General features: G+C 35.1%; 1 protein-coding gene across 1 annotated transcript in view; it reads right to left on the reverse strand.

Annotated features, from left to right (window-relative positions):
• Positions 1-17,397, reverse strand: part of LOC145946448 (dynein axonemal heavy chain 12-like) — a 185,724-nt gene extending 168,327 nt beyond the window's left edge. The window contains exons 1-2 of the mRNA XM_083056061.1: positions 17,356-17,397; positions 8,833-9,288 (exon numbers count right to left, since the gene is read on the reverse strand). Of these exons, the coding sequence (XP_082912187.1) occupies positions 8,833-9,288; positions 17,356-17,397 (498 nt within the window). The remainder of the gene's footprint in view (positions 1-8,832; positions 9,289-17,355) is intronic.
• Positions 17,398-17,729: the final 332 nt, after the last annotated feature.

A 17,729-nucleotide genomic window follows, 5' to 3' on the forward strand; every position in this document is an offset into this window, starting at 1 on the left:
GGAGCAATCCGTGATTTCTATCATCCCCTTACCTTTTGAAATCACTCCGGATTTCCCGCGATAGCGGAGCAATCCGTGATTTCTTCCATCTTCTCTCTCTCTCTCGAAATCACTGTGGATTTCCCGCGATAGCGGAGCAATCCGTGATTTCTATCATCCCCTTACCTTTTGAAATCACTCCGGATTTCCCGCGATAGCGGAGCAATCCGTGATTTCTTCCATCTTCTCTCTCTCTCTCGAAATCACTGTGGATTTCCCGCGATAGCGGAGCAATCCGTGATTTCTATCATCCCCTTACCTTTTGAAATCACTCCGGATTTCCCGCGATAGCGGAGCAATCCGTGATTTCTTCCATCTTCTCTCTCTCTCTCGAAATCACTGTGGATTTCCCGCGATAGCGGAGCAATCCGTGATTTCTATCATCCCCTTACCTTTTGAAATCACTCCGGATTTCCCGCGATAGCGGAGCAATCCGTGATTTCTTCCATCTTCTCTCTCTCTCTCGAAATCACTGTGGATTTCCCGCGATAGCGGAGCAATCCGTGATTTCTATCATCCCCTTACCTTTTGAAATCACTCCGGATTTCCCGCGATAGCGGAGCAATCCGTGATTTCTTCCATCTCCTCTTTCTCTCGAAATCACTCTGGATTTCCCGCAATAGCGGAGCAATCCGTGAATTCTATCATCCCTTTATCTTTTGAAATCACTCCGGATTTCCCGCGATAGCGGAGCAATCCGTGATTTCTATCATCCCCTTACCTTTTGAAATCACTCCGGATTTCCCGCGATAGCGGAGCAATCCGTGATTTCTTCCATCTTCTCTCTCTCTCTCGAAATCACTGTGGATTTCCCGCGATAGCGGAGCAATCCGTGATTTCTATCATCCCCTTACCTTTTGAAATCACTCCGGATTTCCCGCGATAGCGGAGCAATCCGTGATTTCTTCCATCTCCTCTTTCTCTCGAAATCACTCTGGATTTCCCGCAATAGCGGAGCAATCCGTGAATTCTATCATCCCTTTATCTTTTGAAATCACTCCGGATTTCCCGCGATAGCGGAGCAATCCGTGATTTACTCTCTCTCACTCTCTCTCTCTCTCTCTCTCTCTCTCTCTCTTGAATGAACAAATAAGTAATACAATAACTAACTAAATTATTAAATAATTAAAATATCAAAATTATATAAATATAAATATATATATATATATATATATTTTTTTTTTTTTCTCTTACAAGAACTCCCAGAGTTATTTTTCAGTAAAAACTCTTCTTGCCCGGTTACTTTATTATTCGCTCTCGTACTGGAAAATCCAAGGAGACGACCCTCGCGAACCGCTGCTAAATTGGCGCGAAACCGGCGTAATAGGCGGTTAAAGAAAGCGTTGGCACGGAGTCTGGCTGCGGGCGAAACCTTCGGCTCCCTAGAAAAAATTAACACACCGATCCATACAGAGACAACTAATACATATCACCCTATGGTCTCTCCTATTTCCTCACCCGAACATATAGAAACTCCGCTGTCCCCGTCTCCCGCTACCTCTGCTTCTGCAGAATTTTTCGATTCCCCGCGAACTCCTTCTCCTCTTTCTCCCGAACCCGCTATACCTCAGCGGGCCCCTTCCCCTCACTCCTCTGTTTCCTCTGAGGACGCCGATTCTCCGCGGAGCCCTTCTCCCTTTCTTCCCCCTGCTTCTCCCGAACGCCCTGAGCCACCTAGATCTCCGTCTCCGGCTCCCTCAACAATCACCCTTGAAGATTCTCCTCCCTCATCCCCAACGTCCTCTGTAAATAGGGAACATCCGGAAGGGTTTGAGGTAGTAGATATCAGCGACGACGATTCCGAGGAATCGGAATCGCCTGCCAAGCTCTCATACGAGCAATTCAGAGTTTGGCTGATAAACCAGCTCCCAGGGATACGAGAAGTCCCTGAGGGAGCTTTCACGATTGGTCCAGGCCCCGTAGACCACGAGGCCTTACGCGAATTTCTAGAGACCACCGATAGGAATAACATCATCCCCTGGTATGTTCCCGGGCGTAGATATCCTTTAGCCGTCCCTGCACACCTTCTCCTACGAACCTATCCCCCCTCCACCGCCATAATTACCGAACTCATATAACCTAGAAGTCTCTCTTACACGCACACACATGGACACTAATTTTATATACCTATTACCATTTAAATTATTGTAACCACCAATCGGGACCCTAAAATTTAAACAATAACTCTTACCCCTTTCTGCCCCGATTGAAGACCTCCGTACTAATGTATCACCCGCGACACATACACATACATTCACTCTTCATTAGCAACTAAGTCCGTCAATAATATTATTATGTATATAAATTCTTTCGTCTTTATATTAGGAATAAATTTATAAATTTCAAAATAAATGATTTTCATTTATTAATAACCCGTTCCCACTTATTCCCGTAAACCAGGATCGCACAAGGTCCCATCCTGCGTAAAAGAGATTAAATTCTCTTGCCAAAAAAGGGACCACCGAGCGAACGGCCCTTTAAATAGAGTAAGAGCGACCCTTGCGGTCGTTGACCTATTTGGGCCCAGACGTTCGTTCGGGTCGAACAGACGGATAGTCTGCCGTCGTTCGAAAAGATAAATTTAGTTACGTCCTTCCTTTCGACTCTTCCTTCCTTGAGTCTGGACGTAACAACATAGCTGGGTATATTTTATATAGTATTTCAAAGACTAGCACTGTGTGCAATAAATGTTTAAGTTGGCTCTATGAGCAATATACCTGATTATGAATATGCCAAACTGGTTAAATTAAGATGCTATAAAGAAAACACTTTATATTTTGTTAATGAAAATGTATTTCAATATTTTCGAGAGATGGAAAATGTCATACGTACTTATCTTCCGCATATTAATAATATTTACTTAGATCTTAAAAGTTTTTTTCGTTTTAAAATGAGCAACATTACTTGTACTGTGATAGAAAATTGCCATAATTTGTCATCAAAAATAATGGATCGATTAATTTTTCGCATGAAAATATGCTGCAAAAAAGATACTAATAATAAAAGTTAGTATAGTAGCAAGTCTATGGCAATGCATTTAGGAGTATAGTAAATAACTGATATTAAATTTATAGATTTTATTTTATTTTATATATTTATGGTGTTAATTAATTTTGTATTAGTTTATTCTATATATATATATATATATATATATATATATATATAAAGAGATTCAGTTATTTAATCATTTAACCAATAAAAAAAGAAACAAAATAAAGAAAATAAAAAAAAAGAAAAATAAGATAATTAAAAAAAATAAAAAGAAAAAGTATTTATCATGTATAAATATATAAATTTATATTTTTAGTGAATTCATATAATATATAAAACATACATATATATATATATATATATCAAAAAGACAAAAAGGCTCGTATAATGCAACGCAATAAATAATAATAATGGAATATAGTGAAAGGCCAACTAACGAGCAAATAAATAGATATAATATAATATAATAAATTCATTTAATCATGCTCTTAAAATTAATAACATGTAAATTCTTAACATGTAGACGTTTCGACCTACTTAGTCTTCCTCAGTACAAATTCTAACTTATGTTGTTCGAATTGTGAAATCTTCCAACGCATTGTAAGGCCAGCGTGTGTTAAAAATCAAAAAGACAAAAAGGCTCGTATAATGCAACGCAATAAATAATAATAATGGAATATAGTGAAAGGCCAACTAACGAGCAAATAAATAGATATAATATAATATAATAAATTCATTTAATCAATTTATTATATTATATTAAAATATATTATATTAAAAGCAGACTGAGCTATATTCTTAAAGGTCCCCATGAATCTCAGGCGAAAGGTGTATGAGACTTGTGCCTTGCCAGTAATGACGTACGGCCTCGAAACAGTAACGCTAACCCAGCACACTGCCAGATCCTTGGAATTTATTTGACTAAGGCGATCATGTGTCACGACTATAGGTCAGAGCAAGACAGGGATTCACATATAGCACCAACAGATTCATTTTCCTTTTGGATATAATATAGGTTGCCTCGTCGTTCTGCTTTCATCTTCACTACTCCATCTTTGTCAGTAACCAACGCTGAGTCACTCCGAAAGATGACAGTGTTTCCTCTATCCGTAATTTTCGTAACAGAGGCTAGGTTAATTCTTTATTTCTGGAATAAAGAGAGTATTCTGAAACTCGATAAGCCTACGACCTTGGTCACTGGAAACGGATATTCTGACTGCTCCTCTTCCTTCGATGCTCGTCGATGCTAGGCTGGCCAAGTTGAGCTTTCCTCCACTTGATGGAGTAATCCAATCAAAAGAGTCTTTATCTCCACACAAATGAGTTGTGCAGCCACTATCAAGTATCCATGCATGAGCACTCATTGCGTAACAAGATGTAACCTGTCTACTTTCCTCGAAGATGGTGTAGCAAGCCAGATATGCATTGTCAACAGCATGTGCGCTTGGTTTAACGGACAATTTCGCAGCTTGTTTAACTTTCAAGAATTTCACTCTGTTCTCTGGAAGGATAATCCGGAGATTTATGTCCGGGTGCTCCACATTTGTAGCACTTAATTCCTTAATATCCTTTCGTATCGTCAAGTGCAGGAGTCTTGCCATCAGTCTTATTCTTTTTACGCCTTGGTCGTCTCCGTCCACTTTGCGTAGCTGCGAGAGCACCTGCAGTCTCAACCGCTGTGGACTGTCTTCTTACATCATATTCCTCAAGAATCTTTACCTTGAGGGCATCCACAGTGGGAAGTTCGTCTCTGGACTCGATCGCAACTCTAAAATTATCGAAACTAGGTGGCAGACTATAGAGAAGCATAATTGACAGCAACTCACCGTTAATATCAACTTCCATGGCCGCGAGCTTGTCAACAGCATCAAATAATTTTGCCATATGCTTTCTCACGTCCTCACCTTCTGTCATGCGTTGCAAAATTAGCTGCTTGAGCAACGTCACCTTCCTAGCCGGCCCCTTTGACGCATAGATCGACTCAAGTTTGAGCCATACTTCTCGTGACGTATTCAGGTTTCGAACCTGAGAAAGCTGCGACGGATGAATGGATAGAATCAGATCCGATCTTGCTTTTCTATCATTCCTCTTCCATTGACTCTGAGCTGCTATATTAGCTGACACGGTAGCTGCATCGGCACTCGTTCCGACAACAGGAAGAATATTTTCATCGTTCACGTATTCCTACAAATCACTTTTAATCAACAAAACCTCTATTTGCATCTTCCAAGTATCATAAGTGTCCTTAGAGAGAGGCTCAATTCGAGTTCCATTTATCGTTGTTCCCCACATATTTCACAAAAGTCTAGTCTTATCTCGTTGACAAACACGTGGTTTCACTAACCTCGAAAATCGAATGAATACCAGTCTTGTCTATTGGAGCACTGGGCTCATAACCTGTTGAGGTGCTTGGTGGATTGTTCACAAAAGACAAGACTCGAGATTAATAGATGTATACATATATATGTATATATTTTATCTTTGGATACAAATAATACTTTGAGATTTACTAACAGAAGTGAATTGCACGTGTAAGCAGCTAAGAGTTTCGCGAAAGAGAGCGAAACGTGTGCGCAGAAAAACGGAAGTACAGTATAGCGCTCCAGAAAAATGTTTCTTGTAAGGTGGTGCCATCGAGAGGCATAACCCGTGCATATTGTAGCGCAAAATTTCGATTCATATTTAACAGTATATATAAATACACTCCGCAAAATAATTAAAGGATCAAAGAAAATTGTCTAAAAAATAGGCAAATTTTAAATAGCTGTAACTTCGTTTCAAAACATGAGAATTTAAATTCTAAAAAGGGTTTGAAAGCTTGAAATCTTTACTTTCGAAAGTTCACAGCTCTTTTTCATTTTCTTAAATTCTGGTATATTTTATATACAGAAAACGACAAACTTAACAAAATAAAAATTTTTTTTCTCACTTGATCTGTCGCATGCACAAAAAGATTTGAAAAAATTTTTTGACTTTCACGTTAAAGCCTGAAGTTTTGCCTGCAAAATCGTTAAAAAAAATTTTTTTTAATTTCGATTTTTCCTTATCAAGTTATTGAGAATTGAAGAGAAAGTGGTCATTTTCACTTTGATCGTTCAAAACTCCGTTAAAAATCATCGTACAGCAATTTCAAAACTGGATTCTTAAAGCTGAATTTTTGCTCTACAGTATAATATAGTGGTCGAATTTTTTTTAACTCATGAACTTTTTTACAAATAGCTGAAAATAACGAAAAAATTCGCGAGTTTTCTCTTTTTTGTTTAAATTTCAAAAAAAATTACGCAAGGTGACTAAAAAAATTTTATGGACTGAAATTTTTGTCTCTTAGTACCCCAAACTTGAAAAAAAATCACAGACTTGCTGTGATAATTTGTTTATAGTGATCCGTATGTTTAAAATGACCGATGCGTATAATATGTTAAAAGAACTTGATTTGCTTTAATAAAAAATTTAAAAAAGTAAAATCTGTGGTAGAAAAATTTTTTCTCCACTTTCTAACATAATTTTTTAACTTGCCTCAACATAAACTTTAGAAAATTTAAAGTTGCATATAATTTCCAAAATTACCGACATCAACTTCATCCAAAGCGCAAATCCTGTACAACCTCTATGTCTGTACAATCTCATGGTGAACATTGGGTAGTTATGAACTTTGGGTAGTTATGAACTTTGGAGAGTTATGAACTTTGGGGAGTTATGAACGATCAAAGTGAAAATGACAACTTTCTCTTCAATTCTCGATAACTTGATAAGGAAAAATCGAAATTTAAATTTAAAAAAAACGATATTGCAGGGAAAACTTTACGTGAAAAAATCTAAAAATTTTTTCAAATTTTTTTATGCATGCGACACGTTTACAAAGTAAGAAGTAAATTTTCCATTTCGTTAAGTTCGTCGTTTTCTGTATATAAAAAATAGCGCAGCGAGTCACGCGCGAAATCTAAAAATTACAAAAATGCAAGCGAAGCGAAGGAGACTTCGAATTTCCTTCGCTTGCATCCGGGACTTTGACCAAGAGGGCCTGTTACCAGGCATCCCCTCCTATCAAAAGACTCAAAAATCCGGCAATAAAACCGAGCAGTAGACGCGCTCGCGGCAATTATTAAGAACCGAATTAAGTGTAACGCCGTCGCTAAGATAATAACATACGCGACCCGCCGAACGTTCTAAGTTATACAAACGTTGCCGAACGACCGTAATCCTAAACCATTCGAGGATATGACGCAAGCGCGAGTACTCTAACTGAGATAAGAGTTAAATAAAAGTGTAAACTGTTTAAATAAAAATCAAGTATATTTCTAAGAAGATCTACAATTTATTCATAATATATAAGAACCCGGACCGGACAACCCTGATATCCAGAGATCCCAATTTCAAATTCGACGCGATCCCTGTGCCTTACCCGAGGCACACAACACTCCGTTTATAGTACACGTAAAAGATTAATAAAGACACTTTTATTTTATAATTTAAATCCAAACTATCGATTAAGCCTATTAAGAACGCAATCGTCCCAGCCGTTATATGAGAACTGATATGAAAGACACGCAACTGGGCCTTTCGCATATAAATATCGATGTGTCTCCACTGAGCTCTATGTATAACACTAAATAATGTATGCTATAGAAAAAGTTGAAAAAAGTATGTTGCTCTTTGAAGGCCCAGTAACCATTTTGATACTGTAAAATATGTAAAAAATAAACACTTTTGAATGTGAAGTTAACACATCAACAAAAAAGTTTCGAACTTCGGAGTGCTATTCACTTGAATTGATATATAAATTGTATATACAGGGTGTCTGATGGGTTCGCGTTTCACCTATGGGCAGGTAGAGTGGGTTAAACCGAATAGAAAATTTCTTTACCATTTTGCGAAATTCGCAATAATTAATGAGAAATTACATAAAAAAGATTGACCAATTCGCGCGTCTACAAGCGCGCGGGGAGAAAAGACAGCCCAATGTTACGTGATCACTATGCACGCGGCAAGAAGAGACAGCCTAATGTTACAGTTGCTAAGCGCAATACATAATTAAATATTTCGTCGCGTGCCTAGTAATCGTGAAACATTGGATTGTCTCTTCTCGCAATCTCACTGCGTGCATAGTGACCACGTAACATTGAACTGTCTTTTCTTGCCGCGCGCTTATAGACGCGCGAATTGGTCGATCTTCTTAAATTAATTTCTCATTAATTATTGCGAATTTCGCAAAATGATAAAGGACTTTTCTATTTGGTTTAACCCACTCTATCTGCCTATGACAGGTGAAACGCGAACCATCGGACACCCTGTATATTACAATATATGTAACTTCATCTTTTAGCATATTTCACTTTATTAAAGATGGTTGCCCGATTTTCAATTCGTCCTATTAAATACGTCATCCAGTGTTATATGTATAGAGATCAGTGTGCGTCTCGCTGTTGCTTGCATGTAACTTGGTGCGAGATACTACCGTGTCTATGCCTGGAAGATATCAGGCAATCATTGATAATTACTGCTTGAGCAGTACATATGTAATGTTTCTCATTTTTTTATAATAAATAGCTTAAAAGTTATGTCTAACATTCTCTTATTATATACATACATACAAAAGCAACACACAAAATTTTTGTTATATATAATAATAGGTTTCACTTTAGCGTGAAGCTTATAGATGTGCAATTATCGTTTATTATGTGTAACTTAAGGCAAAACACACCTCTCTTGGTTTTCGTAAATGCATGTGTTCAGAATTGCAACATTACCATAAGACTAACCCCATAACTAAAGAATAATAAAATATAGTTAAAGAATATATACCATTTTATTTATCACGCGCACCAATTGATTGAAGTCTTCGACTTTCGCGACACATTCTTCAAAGGAGCGTTCAGTTTCGGTATTCATTGAGGCAACTACTGCATCGCGATCTATCTTATAAATGACACAACCAAAGCGTAATCGTAATTCTTCTAAATAGTTGCTTAAAGGTCGATACGATTCTTGCAGAGTCACACTTAAACGTTGATGAGTCTTATCCAGATACCAACTAGGTAGTGAGATGAATGCGGTGTTGTCATTTATAGCTGTGTCGAAATTTGTCATGCTTTTTTCCCTTTCTTGTCTTCGTTTTCTTTTAAGTTTGACCCATGATTCCAACGGCGGTAAGTGACAAGCGATATTGGCGATTTTGTCTATGAGGTTATGAAATGCGCTGTAAAACTCCTCCAATTGTGGACTCACGAACAAATCGTTGCTTTCGCATCTTAACTCGAGCTGTGTATAAGTGTAAATTTTTTAGTTAAATTTAATTATTAATATTTAAATTTTTTAATTTTTAATTATATTTTTTAATTATTTAAAGTTAACTATACTTTACTATACTTAGTTTAACTATACTTGAATATAAATATATTAAACCTTTTACACTAAAAATTAAATACAATATAATAATATACAGAGTTTCAAATTTTAATCGATTACCTCCAAAAACTGTTTTAGTTTTGATTGTACAACAAAATGTTTTAGACAAAAGTTGTTTGATTTGAAAAGGGATATAAGATGACTTTATCTGAAGGGCGCTTTTTAAGATCATTTAAAGGTCATTTTTTTTAAAGTTGTTTCTACATTATGCTAATCAGAATTAGACTTTAAACAATAAAGTTTAATAGACGATGAATTCTTTTATATAAAATTTAAAAACAATATTAAACACTATTGTTTCTTTTAGAATATTAAAAACCGACAAAATAAGTGTTACTAAAAATGAAATAGTATTCTGAATTGTATAGTGTTCGCAAAGTGTAGATCGTGACATTTAATCGTAGAAACGTATTCGTAAATTTATTTATTGCTTTGCAGCGAATTCTTTAATATGAAATATTGTACGAGGCGCGTTTGTTAAGGTCCGTTTCGAAATAAAAAAAAGATCTTAACATATAAATAATAAAGATCTTAATATATAAATAATTTATTATAGTCAAAACAATTCTACAAGCTTACTTTATTTTTCAATATAATTACCATTAACTTCCATGCCTTTTTAATATCGTTTTAATAGCTTCCTAATTCCATTGTCTTGAAAGTCTGCCGCCTGTGTCTTAAACCAGTTAGTAATGCCGTTCTTTAGTTCGCCGTTAGGAAATTGAATAGACAACTTTGTGAGGTTTATAGTCCAAATGTTATTAGTGATAATAAAGTTAGGCAATGGTGTCGTTTGTTTAAAGAAGGACGAACAAATGTTTATGACAAAGAGCGTAGCGGTCGCCCAACAGTGATGACAGAAAGTTTAATAGAAAAAGTGAATAGAAAAATTATTGAAAATCAGCGATTTGCAGAATTGTCTATTTAATTTTCTAAAGCGAACTAAAGAACGAAAAGAAAGGCGAACTAAAAAACGACATTCTCACTGGTTCAAGACACAGGCGGCACAGTATTAACATAATATTACAGTATTAAATTGTGAAACGGCTCCTTCGATGTGGACCAAATTATATGTTCGATTTACAAACGTGATAGCGAGCACGGAAATATGCAAGAATTTTTCAGTTACACAATAGATAAAAGTTCGGATATAGCTACGTACATTAGTATAATAAAAAATATCGCATGCAAACTCAAGGTGCTAGGCAGGGAAGTAAAGTCGATGTTAATATCCAAAATACTTGTCATCTTGCCAGATGTGTATAGGTTGCTCGTTACCGCATGGGAATCAACACTGCAGGCAGAACAAACAATGGAAGATTTAACGGCAAGATCGCTTTCGGAAGTAAAAAATATAGATCAAAACGAAAATAAAAATGCCGTAGCGTTTAAAATCTCCGAATATAAATTCAATAAATGTAACGCGACGGGATGTTTGGAGAAAAGAACGACTAAAGAAAATTATACGATCGGTGCGACATTAGGTGGATTATGGATTCAGGTACGACGTCCCACATGTTGAACGAAAAGAAATATCTGACAAATTTCAAAAAAATAAAATCGACGATTGGAGTAGCCAAGGCAGGTGAAACAATGACGTCGGAAGGAATCGGTGCTGTGGAGTCAGAGGCCTGCACTTTAAAAAACGTAATGTACATTTCTGAGTTGAGTGCAAATCTCCTTTCGGTGAGTGCAATTACTAAAAATGGAAAAAAAGTAATTTTTATCGAAGATAAAGTTGTAAAAAAAGATAATATGGATATTCTGCAAAGCAATTAACAAGAAAACGGATTTTACGAAATAAAATTCTGTTTGAATGTAAAGAAAGAATCATATGCTACTCGTGAAACTGGCGTGGCAGAAAAGTAACATGACAAACTTGGTCATTTCAGCGTTGACGGAATAAATCTTTTAAAAATTTCGAAAGGTATAAATCTTCCTAGAAAATACCTGAAGAACATCGAAACGGTGTGTAAACCGTTTTTCTAAAAGCAAAACAAATCAGATAACCGTTTGAAGGACAGAAAACAAGAACCAAACAACCGCTAGAGTTGATATATGCGAATTTGTGCGGCCCTGTGGAAACACCGACGTGAGATAATAAGAAATATATACTTACATTGCTAAATGCATTATACACATTATACGATGATCTATTTGCTAAAAAACAAACACGAAGTTCTAGAAAGAATAAAACAGTATACTCAGTATGTTGAAAACAAGTGAAATTTAAAAATAGCAGAAATAAGAAGCGACAACGGGTGTGAATATGTGAACAGAAATTTGCAAGAGGGGTGCAGAAGAAAAGGAATAATTATGGATTGCACTGTTCCATATACGACTCAGCTGAAGGGGAAGGTTAAACGGTTGAATCGTACGTTGCTAGAAAAAATCAGACCGTAAGTCTAGGAAAGTCCAATTTAAGAAAGAAAATGTGGGAAGAAGCAGCTTATACAGCCACGTATCTATTAAATAGAAGCCCGACGAAAATCTTGACTACAACGCTGTACAAACAGTGAAACTTGATCTTAGCAACTTGAAACTTGTTGGATATGTAGCATATTCGAAAATCTTACAAGGGACACTCCCGCGGTGTTACGTCTGTAATTTAAAAGTTCTTATATTTTTGAATAGTACTCATTTTAAGTATCACCATGGTATATGCCATTCGCTCTCGAAATGGAAAAAAAAGAGGAAAGAAAAAAAATCGAAAATCGATATTCAAATCGATCTTTCAATTAGTATAAATCACTTGGGTGAGTATCGTCTAGATCACCTGTTTACGGGCTGCTGAAATTCCACTTTGAATATCGATTTTTTATCTTTTTTTATCTTTTGTAGGCGGTGATTCTCCGCGCCAGAACCGGGATCTTTGGGCGATCGGTTGCGTTCTTCTTTTTAATATTCAGAATAGTCAGGATAGGTCAGGATCGTCAAAGTGATAATTTTAAATTCCAACGATATAAATATGTTTATTTGCGAACTTATATTATATGGGTCTCTTAATCCTTCGTCAGTGTGTCGCTTCTTCGGTCGCTGTTATTGTTCCCGTAGACGCCTCGCAGACAGTTTTCTCGGAGTTTAAGAGAGAGAGCCCGAATTATCGGAAAGTCGGCACATTTATACCCGGTGTCCTCAAAATCTTCCCTACTCTGAAAGGATGGGCCAATCGGTGCTATTTTACCTAATCAGGTGTAGAGATGGAGATTTCGTCGCTTTTGTTTGGGAAGACAATACCTTCCCCGAGAGAGAACTCTTGATCCTAACAGACGCGAAAATAAATAATAACTCGGTACGAGGACAAAACAAAATACAAACACTGAGAGTCGAACGAGATATCGTCGATTATAGACTCTCTCTCACGAAGCTTACATAAAATGCCTACACTTTACTCTTTTTTTTATTTTTTTTTTTATTTTAAGAGCAAATGGCATATACCATGGTGATACTTAGGATGAGTATTATTAAAAAATATATAAGCATTTTAAAAATACAGAAGTAACACCGCGGGAGTGTCCTTTGTTAGATCCGCTTAAAAAATTAGAAGATCAGAGCAAGAAATTTATTTATGTCAGCTACGCTCCAAATGGCTGCAGGTTGTGTGGGATTCCGAATAAAGAAAAATAAGAATCTCCCGAGACGTCAAGTTCAAAAGTACTGAAAAACAAGAAACAAAGGAAGAGAACATAGTAAACAAAAATTAACCAAATTAAAGAAGATTCGGTTGATGAAATGGAAATAGAAGAAAAAATGTATCTGATCCTGAAGAAACGAGCTTACAAGAGCTCTCTGACGAGTACGAAAATGCAGGAGAAGAAAAAGACGAGGATGAAGAAGAAGAATTACAGTTACGAAAATTTACGAGACTGAGAAAACCACCGAACAGATACAATGACTACGTGTTTTTGACGTACGAAAAAGCAATTACGGGTCCCGATAAAGAAAACTGAGAAATAGCAATTCAAGAAGAGAAAAAATCCTTTAAAAAAACAAAACTTGAAACTAGTCGACAATCAGAAGCGAATGGAACAAAAATATTGAATAGCCGGTGAATTTTTAAAATAAAAAAAATGGGAAAAATAAGGCGAGACTGATTGTAAGAGGTTGCGAGCAGAAAGATAACATTGATTATGCAGAAACATTTAGTTCAGTCGTGAATAGTAGTTCTTTAAGAATTTTGTTTCGATTAGCAGTGAGCTAATCTTATTTGTTTACATTACGATATAAAGACGGCATTCCTGTACGGAGAATTAGGATGAAAATATATACTTGTTCCCTCCGGAAGGATTTAATTGCGGAAGTAAAATATGCAAACTACAGAAATCGTTATATGGATTAAAACAAGCTCCTCTGAAGTGGAATCAAAAATTTTCGAAATTCTTTAAGGAAGAGAAATTTTAACTGAAGACAGAACAGTGCATCTACGTGAAGAAAGACAGAACGCTCATTATAGGTTTCTACGCAAACGACGGAATACTTTTGAGTAGATTTACAAGAGATAAATCGGCTGATTGAGGATCTAAAAAAGGAATTTGAATTGACAATAGACAGAATCCGTCCAACATCGTTCTTAGGAATGGAAATTGAACATTCACCGGAGAAAATAAAAGTGACGCAAGCATACTATTTCCTGAAGATTCTGGAAAAATTCAAAATGAACGAGTCAAAACCAGTGAGTACACTGTTGATTAAAAGAGAAGACGCGACTGGAAAATCGAGAAAAGTCAATTATCCACATAGAGAGGCGATAGATAGTGTCTACTATATCTGACGAGTAAAACGCGTCCGATATATGACTTGGCACAGATAGTAGAATTCGGGAGCAGGTATGTCTATAATCCCAAAAATCAAAATTTAACAGATTTAAAACATATGTTTAGGTATCTAAACGGTATATGGAATTGTGAAATAAGTTTTTCAAGTAAAGAAAAAGGAAATAAACGCGACTCGGATTACGCTGGGAATCCGGATACACAGAAGAACATAATGGGATACGTTATATTTTATTGCGGAAGCCCAGTCAGCTGGTGCGCTAGGAACAGTCTATCGTGACAACGTCGAATACAGAGGCAGAGTACATTTCAGCCGCCGAATGTTGCAAAGAAATATTATATCTCAAGTCTTTAATCAAAGAATTATTAAATAAAACAGTAAAAGCGAATTTGAAAATTGATAATTAAAGCGCGATAAAACTTGTAAAGAATGGAATAATTAATAGAAGATCTAAACATATTGACGTTAGATATCATTTCATTCATGAGCAAATAAAATAGAAAATAATTAACATAAAGTTTTGTTGAAACGATAAACGGATAACAGACTTGTTTACTAAACCGTTAGGAGCAAATAAATTTTTAACTTTTAGGTAAGCTTTAGTTGAATAATAAATGCTGAAATTATAGCCAAAGTATACAAAAACTAAAAAAAAGCGTGTTAGATTTTCTGCTAAATGTAGAATTTAAATAAAATTGATGCAATTTTCTACAAAATAATGTAATATATTAAAAATTATTGTGTAATGTGTGTGTGTGTACTGTATACGTTTTGCGTGTTTATTTTATTGATTGTTTTTTATCCGCGAAAACAATGAAAGCTTGATAGGTTTATGACTCTAATTTACGACTGTAGTTTTTTCTTGACCTTTTGCCAACAGTAAACCTCGAACAAGCTAACAAAGCGTGGCAATAATATTCGAAACAACTCTTGAATCCCCCAAATCATGCAATAATTAATGCTGCTATGTTGCAATCTCAAACAACTTTGTATGCATGATTGCGTATCAATGGACACGAATTTATTTTTATTTGTTTACAATTTTCACAGTCCATTACAATTTTAAAAAAATCCGAGCCCCTGAACGTCAGTTTTGGAAAATTTTATTTTTCTATCACATTTTTCGTATTTTACATATTCACTTATGATCTTTAGAACATTGAATTAAAAAATGGAGTACATATATTTTATTTATTAATTTTTAATTTTTGCATAAATTTTTAATTTTTAATTTTTTTATTAATTTTTAATCTTGTTTTTTTGTGTTTTGTATTTCCTTTTTTATTATTACGATTTTATTTAGGTTTGCAATTTCCAATATGAAAGGAGGTCTATAATTATACAAATCTACATGGGTTTGCAACTCCCAGCGCAAAACGAGGTTCAGCTCATCACCGAGTGTTTCGGAAGCGATTATTATTAAATAAAGCTTTCGACAGTGCTGATATATCTAAATGTCTGCGAAATGGATTTCGAGTTTGTGGTTTGTATCCACTCAATGCAGATGCTGTTAATTATAGCAAAATTGTTCGAAATCAAAATCGAAGTACTCAGGAGGTGTCAGTCGATGAAGCTCATCAGAACGATAAAACTAATAGTGATAGTGATAGTGATACGTTTATTAGACTCCACTGAGGGTATGATAAAACTAATATTGTCTTAGATTTTATAAAGAAAATTTGGATAAAAATATCATCGATGAATTTGAAAAAAATAGAAATATCGATAAATAGCAAGAAATAATTGAATATACAAAGCATTCGAGTTCTGAAAAATGTGGGTAAAGAAGCAATGTGCAATGAAATCACAAACTGGGATAGTATATATAGATACAAATTTCTAAAATAATGAATTCTTAATAATTGCTTTTGTTTAAAATTGTGGCTATTATTTTCTATTTTTATAAAAATTAATTTCTATTTTTTTAGAATTTGGATAATAGAGTTACGAAAAAATTACTTGATCCATCTATTTACACACAGAATACTCAAACTACTGTGAAAGAGTCCATCAATATCTCAAATGATTTCTTAAGTTATATTTTAGAAACTTCCCAAAATATAATCCCTATTGAAGATATTTCTACACTTGAAGAATCAACTCTATTAATCAAAGTACATTTAAGATTATATATATATATATATATATATATATATATATATATATATATATATGAGTCATTCCACGTCAACCGGGCCACTTCTCTGCCGAGAACAGATTGCAACTAAAAAAATTTTTCAGGGGTGCAAAATTTACTTAAAAATATACTCTTTCGAATGCCAGTGCTGGAATTTATTTGCAACTTTCAGCCGAATTTCTTGATTCACGCCTATACTGCTCTCCTCTTACTGCTCGCGCCTTAGCAACGCGTCGTCGGACGCTTGTTATTACATTTTTGATACGTACATACATTCCTGCGCTTCTTGGTTACGAGCGTCCGGCGACGCGTTGCTAAGGCGCGAGCAGTAAGAGGAGAGCAGTAGGCGTGAATCGAGAATTTCGGCCAAAAATTGCAAATAAATTCCAGCACTGCCGTATGCTAAAAATTGTGATACATAATGGCAAAACCAATATGGCGAATTCAAGGTGTCCGTACGGACGCACATTTATAAGAGTGAGATATATTGCACAGAAATATACTTAATGTCTTTATAAAAATATAATTTAATGTCTTCTATTGTAAGTAATTTCTAATAAAAATTGAACGGATTAAAGGTTGGTTGTTGACTTATTCGGACTTAGCATGTGTAATAAGCGTTAATGATACTTTTGGTTTTATTAAATTTTTTTTCTATAAAATTTTAATAATTTTGATTTCTTCATGCTAATTATGTAAGAAAAGAACACTTTGTGTTGCAGAAGAATATCTTTTTATGATTAGCATGAAGAAATCAAAAATATTGAAATTTTATAGAAAAAAAGGAGCACGTAGTGCATCTCCGAACTGCAAGATGGCGCAAATCGCGGTACTCGGCCAGCTTCCACTCTATCTGATCCTCTTTGATTTAACGCTTATCACACATGCTAAGTCCGAATAAGTCAACAATTAACCTTTAATCCGTCCAATTTTTATTAGAAATTACTTAGAAGGCATTAAATTATATTTTTATAAAGACATTAAGTATATTTCTGTGTAATATATCTTACTCTTATAAATGTGCGTCCGTACGGACACCTTAAATTCGCCATATTAGTTTCGCTATTATGTATTACAATTTTTAACACACGGCATTTGAAAGAGTATATTTTTAAGTAAATTTTGCACCCTTGAAAAATTTTTTTAGTTGCAATCTGTTCTGGGCAAAGAGGTGGCCCGGTTGACGTGGAGAATAACTCATATATTGTATATAATTCTACAAAAATAGGAACTTTTTGCGACTATGACTTTTTTATATTTTAATTAACATTAAATTGAATTTTTTTTCCATACAAAATTTAAATAAGATAATAACTGAGTATATATAGACAAATAATGTCCCAAACCCAAGATTACAACGCACCGTCACAAAATAATTTTAGAG

The sequence above is a fragment of the Prenolepis imparis genome, unplaced genomic scaffold (genome assembly GCF_030444845.1).
Source record: "Prenolepis imparis isolate NDT839.2.m4 unplaced genomic scaffold, iyPreImpa1.0 SCAF_16, whole genome shotgun sequence".
Classification (NCBI taxonomy): Eukaryota; Metazoa; Arthropoda; class Insecta; order Hymenoptera; family Formicidae; genus Prenolepis; species Prenolepis imparis.